This window comes from Centroberyx affinis, unplaced genomic scaffold, assembly GCF_046629955.1.
Source record: "Centroberyx affinis isolate AG114_WGS23_722 - 3 ecotype Tasmania unplaced genomic scaffold, CSIRO-AGI_Caff_v1 ptg000376l_1, whole genome shotgun sequence".
Lineage (NCBI taxonomy): Eukaryota > Metazoa > Chordata > Actinopteri > Beryciformes > Berycidae > Centroberyx > Centroberyx affinis.
The window spans coordinates 38,599-55,068 of NW_027279045.1; the positions used below are offsets into that span (position 1 = coordinate 38,599).

At 43.0% G+C, this 16,470-nt stretch overlaps 1 protein-coding gene across 2 annotated transcripts in view; it reads left to right on the forward strand.

Moving 5' to 3' along the window:
• cwf19l2 (CWF19 like cell cycle control factor 2) overlaps positions 1–15,846 on the forward strand; it is a 33,106-nt gene extending 17,260 nt beyond the window's left edge. For both annotated transcript variants that reach the window (XM_071515887.1, XM_071515886.1), the window contains exons 11-19: positions 783–884; positions 5,387–5,518; positions 6,292–6,429; positions 13,112–13,324; positions 13,584–13,700; positions 13,898–14,053; positions 14,222–14,302; positions 14,417–14,518; positions 15,322–15,846. In XM_071515887.1, the coding sequence (XP_071371988.1) occupies positions 783–884; positions 5,387–5,518; positions 6,292–6,429; positions 13,112–13,324; positions 13,584–13,700; positions 13,898–14,053; positions 14,222–14,302; positions 14,417–14,518; positions 15,322–15,462 (1,182 nt within the window). In that variant the 3' untranslated portion in view covers positions 15,463–15,846. The remainder of the gene's footprint in view (positions 1–782; positions 885–5,386; positions 5,519–6,291; positions 6,430–13,111; positions 13,325–13,583; positions 13,701–13,897; positions 14,054–14,221; positions 14,303–14,416; positions 14,519–15,321) is intronic.
• The last annotated feature ends 624 nt before the right edge of the window (positions 15,847–16,470 follow it).

Consider the following 16,470-nt stretch of genomic DNA (forward strand, 5'->3'; position numbering starts at 1 on the left):
TCTTATGTGTCAATGCCAAGAGTGCCATTGGGATCTTTTATAGAGAGTATTAAAGAGCTATCTGTTACACAACACACACACACGCACACACATCTATAATGCTAAGGGTATTAACTTGACATCCAGCAGCTCACTACATAACAAAGCAATAAAACTGATATTTCCTCGACCTCTTTGTGTGTGTGTGTGTGTGTGTATGTTAGATAAGTGCCTTTAACAGAGATGCGCTTGGCTTTTATGCCCTATAGAGTAAAGGCATCGACATCTGTCACTGCAGAAAGGCTTAAGAGGTTTGTGTGTGTCTGTGTGTGTGTGTCTGTGTGTGTGTGTGTGTGTGTGTGACAGATGTTTTTCTCTCAGTCTTAGATAGTGTCTCCCTTGACAGTGTAGTGTCCAGTCTCAGAGCCTTTTAGCTGACAGATGTCTGGTAGATATCACACACGTATGCTCACACACACTATGTACAGGATCTGTATTCACCAGCACTCACTACTATATAGTCCTATTCTAAATTTTGACACAGGAAAGAAAATCTGCCGCCAAAAAAATCTTTGTTGTTTTTCATTGTTTTCACTATTTTGTTTGGCATTACTGTCTTCATTGTGTGATGCAAAAGACCCTGTAGAACACCACTATTAACTTCATATTGAATGACTCTGGACTGTTAAACCCATGAACTTATGATGGGATGTGCATGCTAAAAGAGGTGTAGAAATGTACAGTTTTTTTGGGGGGTTTTTGTATTTTGAACCTCTTACATTTTGAATGTGTGTGTATGTCAGGCCCTGGTTGAGAAGCTGAAATCCCAGATGGAGGCCGCTCGTAAAGCCAAGGAGAACCACGCCGCCCGACAGAAGCAGACAGAAACAGCTAAATCAAACCAGGTAGGTGGATGCTGTATGTGGGTGTGTCTCACACACTCATTATTGGGGATGGGACGATATGCTTATCTCATGATACATTTCGATACGCAATTTGGGGTTCACGATACGATGCAGTAAATAAAAGCATATGTGCAGAATTTGGTTTATTTTTGAGTCACAAATCTTTCTAGTGATGGCATTGGCTTGCTAGAATGTAAACAACATTTTAATAATGTCATTAAGAGCTAATAATATAATTTCGATGGAGAGCTTGTGAAATTGTGACGAGCAAGTTGTCATCTACAGCAGAATAAATTGTAGCTAATATTGCGATTAATTTTCCCAGCCCACACTGCGTATTGTACAATTTTTGTATTATGATATATTGAATTTCAATATATCGTCCCATCCCTATTCATTATATCAGTTTATGAAGTACGCCACTCCTTTACCGACATAGACAACATAGACATGGTTTGCTATATAAACATCATCATGATGCATCACTTCTTTACTCAAGTTTGGTAAAAATCTGATTAGTAGTGTGAGATATTACGTGTAATGGATGGACGAACGAACAATGGATAGAGACCAATCCATAGTTTTCAAAAAGAGGAATAAAAATAACAATTGATTAGGTTGATTAGATGGAAGAATGGAGAGGCGGTTGTACTACCTGGAAAATAGAGATTTTCTCTGCCCCCCTCCCACCTTTGCACCCCTCTCTCTCCTCTTTATCTGTCTCTCTCCCTCTCTAAATACCTGCTGTCTTTCCTGAGTTATTTTCCCCTCTGTTGATATCTGCGCAAGAACACAGTGCCGTTTCCCACAGATTTATATCCAACACACACAGACTGATACACGCTTCACTGACACACACTTCAGATTTTCATACACACAATCCTAAATCAGATGCATATCTACACACTCTCAAATCACACAGATATAAACACATACGCACGCACATGAATAAATAGATGCATGTTGGGAGTGTATGAATACATGCTAATACACTCCCACCCCAGCACACACACACACACACACACACACACACACACACACACACAGAGAATCCCTTTGTCAGATTTATCTGCTGGCTGCTTCTTTTTCCTTTCCCCTAGTCTGAATCCTAATCCAAACACCCAAAGCTATATCTCTCCTTTACTTAATACACACACACACAGACACACACAGACACATACAGACACATACACACACACACACACACACACACACACACACACACACACACACACACAGAGCAGGTTACTGCAGCATCCATCTCTCTCGCCATGCGGGCAAGAAAAGTGACTCGCACACACTCATCTTCAAATGAAACTAAATAACTTGCTGCTGTTATGTCTTATTGCTTTTAAAAGGAATTTGTTTGTTTGAAGTCTCTTTTCCACTCAGCTCTTACATCTGACTGTCAGTATAAAAGCCGCTCCTGCTCGGTATTTCAGCAGACCCTAATGGGAAACAAATGTCTTCTAGTGTGTTGACGACACTGCCCTACCTGGGGTCATTCAGAGTGTGCCCCTGTGTGTGTGTGTGTGTGTGTATGTGTAGCAGAAAGAGACAGAGTGAGAGGGATACAGAGAGATTATGTGTGCCATCCTGTATGGCTCAGTAGTACAGATAATTAACAGAGAGTTATGGCTGCGCCCTGACACCTCAGCACTGGTGTATCTCTGCTCACTGGCACAGCTAATGCCTTTTATGGCTTCACACAGGCTCACAAATGGCGGCTCATTTCCGACATGAGCAGCGTCCAATGAACTTTATAAAAAGCAGGCTGTGATCATTTGGCTATCAGCGGTTCATACATACACATACGATTCAGGCCTGATTTATCCCCTGTAAGGCCGTCCTGCTCAAATTCAAAGACTAGGATGAGATCCTCATGGCAGATTTCAAGTCATCATTTTGTACTGTCATGTGCTTATCAGCTGAGAGGTTCTGCCCCCCTCGTAGAGTTGGAGTGCTGTTGATACACACTCCAGTCTATCGTCGTATGGAAACAGACTTTTGGTTTGCCTCCACTGTTCACAGAGTTTAACTGTGCTGTTGCCTGTCTGTCTCATAGCTAGAGTCTTAAATGTCTGTAGAGCCTTGCATGGCCAAACCCTGGCCAGTGGAGTGAAGGCAGGATTCTATTTGTCTCTTTTTTTTCTGGCAATCTCCCTCATTGTCTCTGTTTCTTTCTATTATGCCACTACCTTACCTTTTCTGTTTTATTTTTTATTTTTGTCTGTCTGTCTCTACCTTGTCAGATTGGACTTCAGTCTTCATGTAGGCAGTCTAAAAGCCAGAACATTGACTCTGTCCTGACAGCCCCAGCAAAAATCACTCTCCACTGTTCTCTTTCTGCCTCCCCTCTCCTCCTCCGTTTTTCTCCTCTCTCCCTCTGAATACCTGAGATTGTGGCACGTCAGCTCTCATGAATCCAAAATGCTGCCAAATGAATGATGTTGTTCAAGTCATCCTCATTCACTGTAACATTTAAACAAGAATCTCCTCCTCCTCAGTGTCAATTCATTTCTTTCAGTTAGCTTGCTTCTCCCCTCCGCTCTTCTCGCTATCTAGCCATCACTGCCTCTCTGGCTTCTGACTGGTTAACAACTGGTAAGGAGTATTCTTATTGGCCAACAAGTCAGTGGTAAACTGTGAAGAAGAGTTTTTATTATAAAAATCACAGCTTGTTTTTAGATATATTTCAGTACACACCAAAATACATCTGTGTGTGCTGCATTACCTGCATTTTGTTCTGTGTATTTTATCACCTGTTGTATAAATTTCATGTCCAAGTTTCACGGTGCCATGATGCTTGCTGGTGTGTCAAATGAGCACAAGGTTGAAGCAGCGGGGTTTCAACCATGTCCAGGCAACCAACATGATGTGAATTTATGCTTACGTCAGATAGACTGCTGGCAGTGGGTTTATGTTTTAATAATCCTGTTCATTTCTGATAGAAATTAATTTTTCTGATGGAAAGGGTTTTCAACTGGAATTTGTTGGAGTTAGTGTAATATTTGAGGCATTTGTTGGGGTTTTTTCACAATATCCTGGATGTTGCGTAACATTATTATCAAGGTCTAATCTTTTTTTGACTCTTTTTTTTTTTGACAATAGCCAGTAAGCCCACCCACCCATGGGAAAACAGTTGTGTTTGTGTGAATATCTGTATTTGCTGAGTTTGTGTGTGTGTGTGTGTGTGTATGATGTTTGTTTATTCAGTGGGTTCACTGTCCCAGGCTTGCAATAGGTTAGATTTGTATATTTACAGAGAAGTATGGATTGGGTGCATTCTTACATGCTGACATTCTGTATATGAGAAAGTCAATACATTGTATAAGGTCAAATAACAGCTAAGTTTAACTGCAGTAATCCAGTTCTGCGATCACGGGACCAGCAGTTTTTTGTTGAACATTTATACTCAAGTATCAACACAGTGGAACAAAAAGAATGAACAAGATATAGGCAAAGCATCTGTGCATTTAGTTATTGTTGTAGAGTTCTAGTCCCATGTCAGCTCACTGACACTAGGGACTAGAACTAGTACTTTTTGAGTATTTTTCCTCCCCAAAACTTGACTCAGTGTGACAAAACATTACTTGAGCCTTTGACTTTGACTGCAATTCATTTTCTCAGCTGCTGAGTGGGCCGTTTCAAGCCTGGAGGGCCAGACATCATCATCTTGAATCTATTGTTGAGACCAAAGGCGAGGGTAAAAACGATTGGATATAATGCTATGTGCAAACGTAAGCACTGAAAAAGAGTGGATGAGTATATTTGGAGAGCGGCTGTGGACGGGTGGGGGTGCCAAGAATTGTCCACTTGATAACCAGTTACATAACCACATTCTCACCAGCCCCTCTGTCATCCAAGCTGCCTTTCTGCATAGATGCTCATGCAAACTGGGTTGCATCAGAACCTGTGTGTTGGTGAACAGGAAAATCTGTCTGGGTTATTCAAAACTCCAGTCGAGTTTAAAATATTACAGTTGGTGTGTAGCCTTAAAAATGTTTACAGAGAACATGCTTTTCTGTAAAACACCTCAAATTGAAACTTTTGGGCTGCCATCTGTAGATTCGTGCTGACAAAGATCAAAGGAAAGAGCCGTTTCTGTTTTGGTTGTGTTGTCGCGATTATTACTAGCTACCTGCTGGTCATCATGCAGCTAAATGCTTTGTCCGTCTGGGAGATGGGCCTTTCACAAATGTCAAGCTTTATGTTTTTTAGTGTGTGTGGTCTGACCTTGACACCAGATTTGTAAAGTGCAAAGTGGGGCAGAGTAATGTTCTATGATGACAAGCCTTTGACACAGGAGCTTTCACTGATAGCTCTTGATTCACGATAACATTTTAGAGATGTTTCATATATTTATTATTACATTTTAGAGATATTTGGGCAACAGGGTGGCCTAGAGGTTACAGAGACCCGTACATGATTTGCGTTTGTATTTATAAATACTGAAGACAAACCTAAACTGATAATGACCTGTCTTTGTTTTGGTTATTCAGGTCCCAGGACGCTCCAACGACCAGGAGCAGGAAGTGCTACTGTTCAGAACGGACCACTCAGGTCGCGCCTGGCCAGTCAACGCCCCCTCCGGACCTCAGGAGCCCCACGGAGGACGACGGAAAAAGAAAGCGGTACAGAGAGAGAAAGTGATGAAGGGTGGGAGGGAAGGAGAGAAGGAAATGGGAGGACAGGAGGAATGGGATTTTTTTTTTTTTTTTTTTGGTAAATCTCCCGAGGGTTTGTAGGATTTTTGGAGGCACATCTCCCATTAATTTCTAATGCAGATCAGTGTTATCCTTCTATCCTTCCTGCTATAGTATTTCTAGTAGAGAGAAGAGACAGAGATTTGCTTCCCGCTCTTTATTCCTTGTCTTTTGGTATTCATCAGTGTGTGTAATGAGAGCAGGCGCTCCACCTGACATTGAGATTATATGAGTGTAATGTAAACAGCTCTCCAGTCCATTCTCTGTTTATGGTTATAATAAATTAATGAAGTGGCCTTTTCTCCTTTACACTCTCACCATCTGTCTGTCTCTCCTTCTCTCTTTTTCTGACTCTCACTCTCACTTTCTTTCTCTCTGTCTGACTGTCTCTCTCTGTCTTGTCTTTGTCTGTCTCTCTCAGATTGTCTGTTGGTCTGTGTCTTTCTCTCTCTCCTCTTAATCTCTCCTCTGTCTCCGTTCTCTTCCTCCCTCCCTTTCTTTTGCTTCTCCTCTTCTCATTTCCTCTCTCTAGGATGATTTTGTTTTTTAGGACAGTTTTTTTTTGACACACTGACTTGTTTCCAGTGAATGTACTCCTATTTTCCTGATTACCACTTTGCCTATCTTCCTCTTTCTTTTTTGTGTCTTTCAGTCTTGATCACATCCTTCTCTCTCTCCCTCTCTCTGTGTGTCTGCTGCAGATTGAGACCCATGTGGACGGGGAGCGTGTGCGGTACTTCCAGGATGATGACAGTGTGGGCCTGAAGGAGATGGTCAGGAGGGAGAAGATGAGCTCAGCACAGGACCAGAACGCCCTCTACTCCCGCATGGCTGCCAAAGTAAGAAAGACTAGTTTTAACACAACCTGGCAACCACTGGGCTGCACCGAATACAACTGGGCAACACAAGTTACACTGTAAACGGCTGTGATAATCATTACCAAAATAAATGGTTTATCATGGAATTAAACTTGGTAACACCAAAGCTGGAGAAATTGCAAACTGGGAACTCGGTGCTCAACTCAGTCAGTCTCAATCTGGCAAACCCAGGACTGGATTTTCCACAGCTTGGCAAAACAGCAGCTGGATTTTCCACAGCCTGGCAACACAGTGGCTGGATTTTCCACAATCTGGCAATTTAAAGGCTGGTGTTATCTCAAGATGGCAACTTAAAACTGGAATTAACACCCAGAGGCTGAGTTTCGTAATTCTTGTTTTGTCTGGATGTAACACTAGGGCCAAAATTGAATGCATCATAATCAGCGCTCCTAGATTGCATTCATATGCAAGAATACTGCGATTGCTAGGTAATTTAATTGATTTTTATTTATTTATTTATTTATTTTTTCATTTGAATCTTGAATCAGAAATTGAGCCAGTGCTCTAGTTTCTGGTCTTACTATTTGTCACCCAGTGATAAGGCTGCTATCTTTTCCTTTCTGTTCTGCCATTGGCCCGCTCTTCTCTGTTGTGCTTTGTCTGGCCAGTCAGATTGGATGCCACCTCAGAGTTAGTCAGAGTCGTGTGGAGTGGACATAGTGGCAGCTACTTCAAATTACAAAGCGACAAGGGATGTTTCATTCATTGTGGAAGTAACAGTTTCCTTGGGCTGCAAATAATGAATCAGTCCTGTACTGTTTGTACCTTTGGTCGGCAGTCTGAGTAAGGCGGACCAAGCTGGCTTATTTTATTTAATATTTTTTTGAAGACACAGACAATTACTGCAAACACACACAGTCGGTGCCCGCGGCAAGAGCCGGCAGAACCAAACCTGTACGTTGTGTAAAGCATATTGGCAAAATGGATGAATGGAGAGACTTACCAACCTCATGAGCTTGGCTTTTGTTTTGTTTTTCATGTTACTGCTGGTCACATTTACAGAAAAGCTTCAGTTGGTTATGATGGCTCATATATGAATACAATAAGTGCAACAAGGGACAATTTATCCTGAGTCAAAAATCATGTATTTAAAATTAATTCACAATCAATCAAGCACTTGCTTTTTTTTTTTTTTTGTGACATTTTGCTGCTGTATATTAAGAACTTTCGATATCCATTTTGTAGCATTGAATTACCTGAATGTATTTCGTTTTTTGTCTGCTGGGCCAGTGAAATGGCGCTTTTCCACTGCATGGTACCGGCTCGACTCGACTCGACTCTACTTGCCTTTTTTGGTTTTCCACTGGCCAAGTACCAGGTACCAGGTACCAGGTACCATATTACCTAGTACCTGGTACTTTTTTTCGTAGCACCTCCGTCGAGGTTCCAAGCGAGCTGAGGCGATACCAAAAAGTGACGTGAAAACACTGCAGACCACTGATTGGTCAGAGAGAATCGTCATCGCGACACGGGACGTATATGCTAACGTTAGCTACCAGGCTAGCTTACCCTCTTGCGTCGCCTTGAGCAGCCAGAGAGCAGTCTGCTGTCTCGCTGCCTTCAGCCTCTTCTGAAATAAAATCTGTCTCCTTGCTGTGACAACAGGCACATACCGAGAATCAAGAACACCATCGCTTCGATATCCTCCATAGTAGCTGTGTGTCGAGTTTCATGCAGCGTCGCAGCGTCGCTATGACGACCAGTTTGGGGGGTGGGGCACATTAAGGGGGTACTATCTGCGGTGGAAAACCAAAGTGGTACTATCAAAAGCGAGTCGAGGCGAGTCGAGGCGAGGCGAGTTGAGCCGGTACTATGCAGTGGAAAAGCGGCAAAAATATAGTAGGGTGAAATAGAGCTCTGACCTACTGGCCTGACTGGACAAGGAGAAAAAAATCGTAATAGTTGAACCCTGCACTTGGATCCCAAATTTTGACTTGATTTGCCTAAATGTTTTGATACAAAATTTTCCAGAATAATTAATGGGCTCATATCCACTGATGCGGGTACCAATTTGTTTCGAATAATTTGAACATTTTAATCCTCCTGCGACGCACCTGCTGTTTCAGAGCCACCGCTCTAGGCAGCCCTGCAGGGATGTGAGCAGAGGTAGATGAAGACAGACAAGGGTATCAGTCTGGTGGCGGTTCTGCGCTGAGCGAGGATGTGTGTGTTTGTGTGAAAGATCACCTAGATGAAACCTGTCATGCTTCCCTGAGGGGGAGCAGAGGACGACAGCTTTTTTGGGGGGATTTGTAGTGTCAGACTGGCAGACATTTGGTTCTCTCTCTGTAACCATTTCTCTCTTACTGTCTCCCCGTTTCCGTCTCCATCTCTCCAACTCCCTAACTCTCTCATTCTTTCTTTTATTAGGTTTTCTCTCTTCTATTCTTATCTCCGTCTCTGTTTCTCTCTCTCTTCCCCTGTGTGTTTGAAAGAGAGGCGCAGGAACAGATGGGTACTGCCAGGTTGTGGTGCGTGTGTCAATCTATCAGCAGTTTCACAGACTGCACTTTTCGATGAGCGGAGACACATTTTTCTTGTTCCCTGCCTCTCCTCCTTTCTTGTTTACTCTTCCCTCCTTGTACATTCCATGTCAGGAATTAGACAACATGTAATATGAAAATCCTACTGACAGCTAGGTGAGTGTATGTATGTGTGTTTGTGTGTGTGTGTGTGTGTGTGAGAAGCAAGTATTAATAAACAATGAGATGGCAGAGTTGCCATGGCAATTTAAAAAAAAAAAAGAGACCAACGCTTTAGCTCTGTCCATGTTTTCCCATGTCTCTCTCTCACTTTCTCTGCCATCATTCACTCGCTCAGTCATTCATTCACTCACTCTCTCACTCCTTCACTCTCTCACTCAGTCACACACACACGCACACACACACACACACACACACAGACACACACAACCACTCGCCCTCACTCATACACATTACACATACACACACACACACACACATAAAAATACACACACATGCTGCACCTTCAAAGAGTGACACTAAAAATACATCCACAGTTACCATGGCAGGGCTTCTATAAATACCACCACTAATCACAGCTATAGATTTATGATTTGCAAGGGAGAGAGAAAACTCTATTCTCCCAGCGGCTCCCTCCCATCTCTCCATCACGCTATCCTTCCTTCACTGGCCCTCCCTCCTTCCCTTTCTACCTCCCTCCCTCCCTCCCTCCCTCTCCACCTCCCTCCCTACCTCTTTCCCTCCTCCCATACTTATCTGAATAATCCCTCTATCAATTTGTCCATCTATCCCTTTCTCTCCATCTATCCTTCCTTCTCTACCCCTCTCTCTCTCTGTCTCTGTCTCTCTCTCTCTCTCTCTCTCTCTCTCTCTCTCTCTCTCTCTCTCTCTCTCTCTCTCTCTCGCCATCCCTGTCTCCTTCCGTCTTCCTCTCTTGTCCTTCACCCCTCCCTCTCTCCTTTCCTCCTGGGTATGGTGTCTTTATTTAGTCTTTATTTTTAGGGCGGGAGAGAAGGCTGTGGCGCTATTCGATCCCACGCCACAGTGTTTAACCTGTTGTTCTAAATCATGTCATAACAACAATAATAATATGATACTCTATTGATTCCTGTAGGGAAATTCCCCCATCCCTCCTCCAGCTGACTCACAGTTAGTGAGAGGATTTGCCTACTATTGCTGTTATATTAAATAACACACTTTACTTTGTCACACCTCGAGAGATGTGACACAGTACCAACAATGTATTAAGTATAGTTATGTATATATCATGAAACAACAGATCAGGGTTTATCTGCAGACTTTAATGTTGTCAGTGATGTTGGTGGTAGAGAGTAAAGGTCACATCATCGAAGGATCTTTTTAAAAACTCTTTCCTTTTCTTCCAGTCAGGTGTGGCGTTTTGTTTGTTTTTGGACGCTTGTTGTATAGTCTGTGGTAATGATGTAATGCTCTTCAGGAGTCAGTATAGCAGTGTCAACAAAACGCTGACGTCACTGCAAGTCACGGATACTCTGTACACTCGCTGTTTTCCTCTATTTTTCCTTTTTCCACCGTTCCTCTATTTCATCTTTCCTTCTTCTCCTCTCATTCTCTTTCCATGTCTCTCTTCATCCCTCCCCCCTTCAGTCTCCATTTCTCTCTGTTCCTTTCTGCACTACCTAAACACCCTCCCTCCTAACCTCCACACTTTCTTTGGTCCTTGTTTGTAGATCTGTTGTATTTCTTCTATCCCTCTTCTTTTCCATCCCTCCCTTCATCTCTCTCCCCTTTCCTCCTTAATGATTTTGGCATCTGTATTCTCCATCGTTACTTCTCCCTCCTTTCTCTGTCCTTGCTTTGTCTTTCTCTGTTTCTTCCAGCCCTACCTCTACCAGTGACTCTGTCTATCCTTATTCCTCCTCTACTCCCCCCTTCTCTCCTGACTGATTCTGGCCACAATCGGTTGTACGGTTATTTCCCCTGCGCATAATGGGGGAATGTTTGGCTGTAGTTTTAATTTGATGTATGTGTGCACACGCACGTGTTTTGATGTGGCTAAATTAACATTTGCTACATCTACTAGGCCATATCATTAAGAAGAGAGCCGGTTAACTGGTCCGTAACTGGTAATCCACTGAGATTTGCCATTAAAGGCTCCATTAAGTGGTCTGCCTGTTATTGATGTAAGATGAAAAACCCACCTAGTCCATGTGTGTGCGTACGTATGGGTGTGAGTGTGTTTGTGTGTGCGTGTATTAAAGTGAGAGTAGGAGGAGAGAATTTGAGAGAGAGAGAGAGATTGACTGTTAGAGCTTGGATTACAGAACGTAAGAGCAGATTACATGCAGACGCGTCACACACAGCACACTCTCACACTTTGCTTTTTGCCAGTCTCCATCCCTCGCAGCTTTTTCTCAATTGGCCAAAACACTGACATTTATCAATTATGAATGTGTATCCAGAAATGGAAAGGGGGGCGTGTATGTGCCTCCACTGACCAAGGACTGAGTCCTGCAAGAGCTTTCTCTCCTGTGTCTCCCCTATTGTGTTTCCCTCTGTGTAAATAAAGAATAATGATATTAAAGGTGACTGCACTGCCCATTCTCCTTTTGTTAAAGGAATACATCCAGTTTTTTACATCCAGTGCTTGGTTGGTCAGCTTACCCTTTAAGCGAGAACATAGACACCAAAATGATCCCCGGTGTATCATTTGCTATGTTGAGTGATAGCTTATCAGCATTATCAAGTGTCACTGGTAAGTTGAACAAGGGACAATCTCCCAAAAACTTCTATTCCTTTAAGAAAAAGAAAGTAGTGTACCAGACATACATTTATATTCACATAGGTACATTTATTTTGTCCCAGCTGTTATTTCCTCCCCCTCCCCTGCTGTTGGCAGAATTCCGAATCTAAAATTGCCCTAAATTGCCCTATTTGTCCGTATATCCTCAGTTAATTCCTGTGTCAAAGCAGCAGCAGGGAACCTGGAGGCTGACAGTATGGAAATTACTCTACTACTGCCATATAATGGCTAATTAATCTGTATGGGAGTGTGTGTGTGTCTGTGTGTGCATGTGTGCACGTACATTTATGACAGGACTCTCAGTTGCTGTTGTCCACATGCAGTATGTACTGATGCACACTTACATGCAGTCTTTTGCACACACCCACTCCTACATACACACACACACACACACACACACACACCCTCCCACACACTCACTAAACTAATCCAATTTTCGCTCTCACTCACACACTCACTCCTACACACCCAGTCATGCACACACACTTCAGCCATGCTTGTCTCTCTCTCTCTCACTCACTCACTCATTCACGCGCGCACACACACATACACACACACACACAGATTCAGACCTGTTGCCTGGTCACCATGGTGATAAGACTCCGACGTAGAAACACCACAGAGTCGATACTCTGTGTCCTGCCTCGCACTGTTGACACACACAGAGACCAGCTCGTACATAGGGCAGTTCATGCATAGGAACACAGACACACACACACACACACACACACACACAGACACACACACACACACACACGCACACACAGAGTATGGCATGGAAGCGGCACAGACGGTAGTATTGCGTCAGCACTTACATATTCAATAATCAGTGAAGCCACTGGACAGTTTCTAAGGACAGTCAATTAATGTATGTACAGCAGTAGTTCTTAAAGGTGTACCATGACATTTTTCTTTTTTCTCTGTTATTTTGGTGACCTTGGTGACCTTGGTGTGGATTTCTAGTAATGCTAACAAGCTGTTTTTCCAATTTCAGAAAGTGCCAATGGAGACTGAAATATAAAATGAGATGGGATCTTTTACATGTTTTAAGGGTGTGATCCAAAAGAGAATTTTAGCTAAATTTAGTTTCCATATTCATAATCGACACTGCAAAAAATACTTGTGTACTGTCTGAATATGTACATTTCTGTTTGTATTTCCCTATCACATATTTTGTTGGAACTCGACAGAGAATTATCACACACTGTATGACACAGCTCACCGTCTCTCTCCCTCTCCATCTCTTCTCCCTCTCGTCTCCTGCTCCTCTCCATCTCCATTTCTTCTCTCTCTCCTCTCTCCATCTCCTCTTCATCTCCTCTCCATCTCCCCTCTCCCTGCCGTGCCCATCACCGTCTCTTCTCCATCACCTCTCCAGATGATGGGGAAGACAGACGGCGATAACTACACGCTGGATGACATGTTTGTGTCGAGCGCAGCGCAGCGGGAGGGCGAGGGGAGGGAGGAGGAGAGGATGAGGAGCAGAGCCATCGGAGAACATAAGAAGCTGGCTGCCTCCATGGAGAAATGCCAGCATTGTTTCAGCAGCCAGGAGCTCCAGAAGCACCTCATAGTGGCAATCGGGAGCAAGGTACGGTGGAATAAGAAAGGATGGAAGTAGTGTTGGGAGGGAGAGGGAGTCTCTGTGAGTGTGTAGAACTAAACACCTTCTAATCGCTGTAGGGAGCAGGTTATGTACGTTATGTTAGGGTTATGTACGCACATTGCCTCAGAAACTCTAAGCTGTCACCGTAAATGTCACTGTAATCACTATCGGACCTGTCACTGTCTCAACTATTTGTGTTTTGTCTGTATTGTGTGTGTGTGTGTGTGTGTGTGTGTGTGTCTAGGTGTATCTCAGCCTGCCGGTGGGAGTGTCCATGACAGAAGGCCACTGTCTCATCTCTCCTCTCCAACATCACTGCTCTGCCACCGGATTGGACGAGGACGTCTGGTCAGAAATGCAGGTTAGCCAAGCAGTGTCCTGAGTCCCATCACTCCTGAGCCAAGCCCCAGCTTCAGTTGTAGTCGTTTAACAACAGCCAGCTACATGTTATATATCCCTGTATTTCATATACTCAAAATTAAATTCCGCTAGCAGTTTCAGTGTTTACTTCAAGCAAGAATGATTAAATTGAATTCAGTTGAGTTTTGCTGTCCGCAGCTATTCCGGCGGACCTTGGTGCGAATGTTTGAGTCCCAGGAGCTGGACTGTGTGTTCATGGAGACTCACATGAACCCACGCAGAAGACAGCACATGGTGCTGGAGTGTATCCCACTACCTCGAGAACTGGGAGATATGGCACCCATATACTTTAAGGTTTGTGTGTGTATGTGGTGTGCTGTACTTCTATCTTTCAAACTGAATTTAACTTGTAAGGTACTCACATTGAAAAGGGGCTATTTTAGGGTGGGGGTTGAGTTTAATGAAGAGTCAGTGGATTGTCCCCACAAGTGCAGTAATACTAATGTGTCTGTGTTTCTTCAGAAAGCTATCATGGAGTGTGACGAAGAGTGGGCCATGAACAAGAAGATAGTCGACCTCTCTAAAAAAGACATCCGCCAAGCTGTGCGTTTTCTTTCTTTATTTTTCTTTAGTTTAGTTTCTTTAGTTTCTTCCTGCCTTTCTTATAAATATTGAATCGTTCCTACTGGTATTAATTGTTTGTGTGTTCTCCCTTAGGTGCCTAGAGCTCTCCCCTACTTTGCTGTAGACTTTGGACTCCAGGGGGGGTTCGCCCATGTCATTGAGAATGAACAGAAGTTCCCCTACTACTTTGGCAAGGTCAGTGTGTGAACTAAGGTTATTGTACCTTGTGCATTAAGTTTTTTTTTTTTTTTTTTAGCTATCAAACCCATGAATCTATGTTCTGTATTTGCATTAGAACTATTTAAGTTAACCTGTGAAGGATTTTCTGATAGAGTAATTGTTCCAATCCTGGCTGTGTCTGAAATGTTTTCAAAGATTTCATAGTAAATTGAGTCTGAGAATCAGAATTTGAATTAGGAGAATTGGTTTTATTTGGCAAACGTATCTGCATGGACGAGGAATTTGACCTGGTTAGTTGGTGCTTAGCTTAACACAGTACAAGATAGTTGCACAATAAAGAACTGGCAAACTAGGTGTAGGACAAAATGTTACAAATCCTCGCATATAGTGCAGACACAACATACTGTATGACAGTAGACTTGACAAGGCACACTGCAAGTATACACACATTGAAAGTTGAAGAAGTGTTCCAGTGTTGCAGCATTGGCATAATTGGTAGCAACATTTGCATAGTCACAGATGTGCAAAGTACAACTAGGTTGACAAATGGCAAAATATGCAATATATGCAATATATGTTGTGGAAAAATACATTCAAGCATTTTTTGCTTTTCATCAACCTAGTTGTACTTAGGACATGTGTGCCTATCCCAGTGCTATGAATTATGCCAACACTGCTCCACGGGAACAGTTCCGTGCCTTGAGAGTATACTTTGTGTTTTTCTGCCATTAGAATGTGTCATCTCAGCTAATTTCATAGTAATATTTGAATGTGACCAGTCTCTCTAATTTCTTCCTTTTCTCTCTCTCTATATTCAGGAAGTGGTAGGAGGCATGATGGACTTGGAGCCTCGTCGTTGGAGGAAGCCGATCAGAGAGAACTTTGATGATCAGAGGAAAAAAGTCCTGCAGTTCGCACAGTGGTGGAAACCATACGACTGTACCAAGACTAATGGCTAGCTGGACACACACACACACACACACACACACACACACACACACTGCATTTTGCTGAGTAGAAAAAACATACGACTGCACCAAGGCAGACAGCTAAATACAGATAGATACACACACACACACACACACACACACACTGACAAACACACATGCATTGCAAGTACCAGCGCAGCAATCAAATTTGTTCCTTCAACATTTGGACATTACTGAACATGATGGAGATCTTTTACATGCAAACTGCCCTATCTAGATGCCTCAGATTGGATATGCACATAAACAAATACATACACAGACTATTATACAGGTATATACACACACACTTGCACACACACATTTGCACAGCATTTCAAATTTAATGTAAAATTCTCATTTACGATGAATAAAATGACAACGTTTTTACTTTGTTTAAAAATTAAAAATTAAATGAACTGGATTATCATGTTTGGTTTTATTTGTGCAGCACATGATCACGCAGGAAGTGGATTGAGCAGTTTCCTAGAAGCGAGAGGTTGTGAGCTCGTGCTGTGTGTGTCATAACCCCCATTTCTAGCTCCTCTTGACGATACTGCCCTTTCCTGCTCTCGAGCCCCAGGATTTAATTTCTTACTCTGTGGCCTCATGATCCTTTGCAGCTGTCACTTAATACTGAGGGGTTTCAGTGTCATCACTGCCAAATACACGAGCCAGTGGACACACACACACACACACCACAGCACTTGCATTCTCTCAGTCTTACACACACACACACACACACACACACACACACACACTCTCCTCCTGGGCAATCAACCACCCTGCCCCAGCATGTGACCTCATCATTCACTCCCTAGATTGGTCAAGATTTTCTGAGCTATGCCATTGGCTCTTTCATTAGCTCATCACTTCAGATACCTACCTTAATTCCAGGATTCATTTCACGTGTCATCCGGCGCATGGCCGCCACTGGTTAGTGCTGAATTTGTTTCCATCACAAAGCATGAAGATTTTGATTGGCTTTTTATTTCACCATTT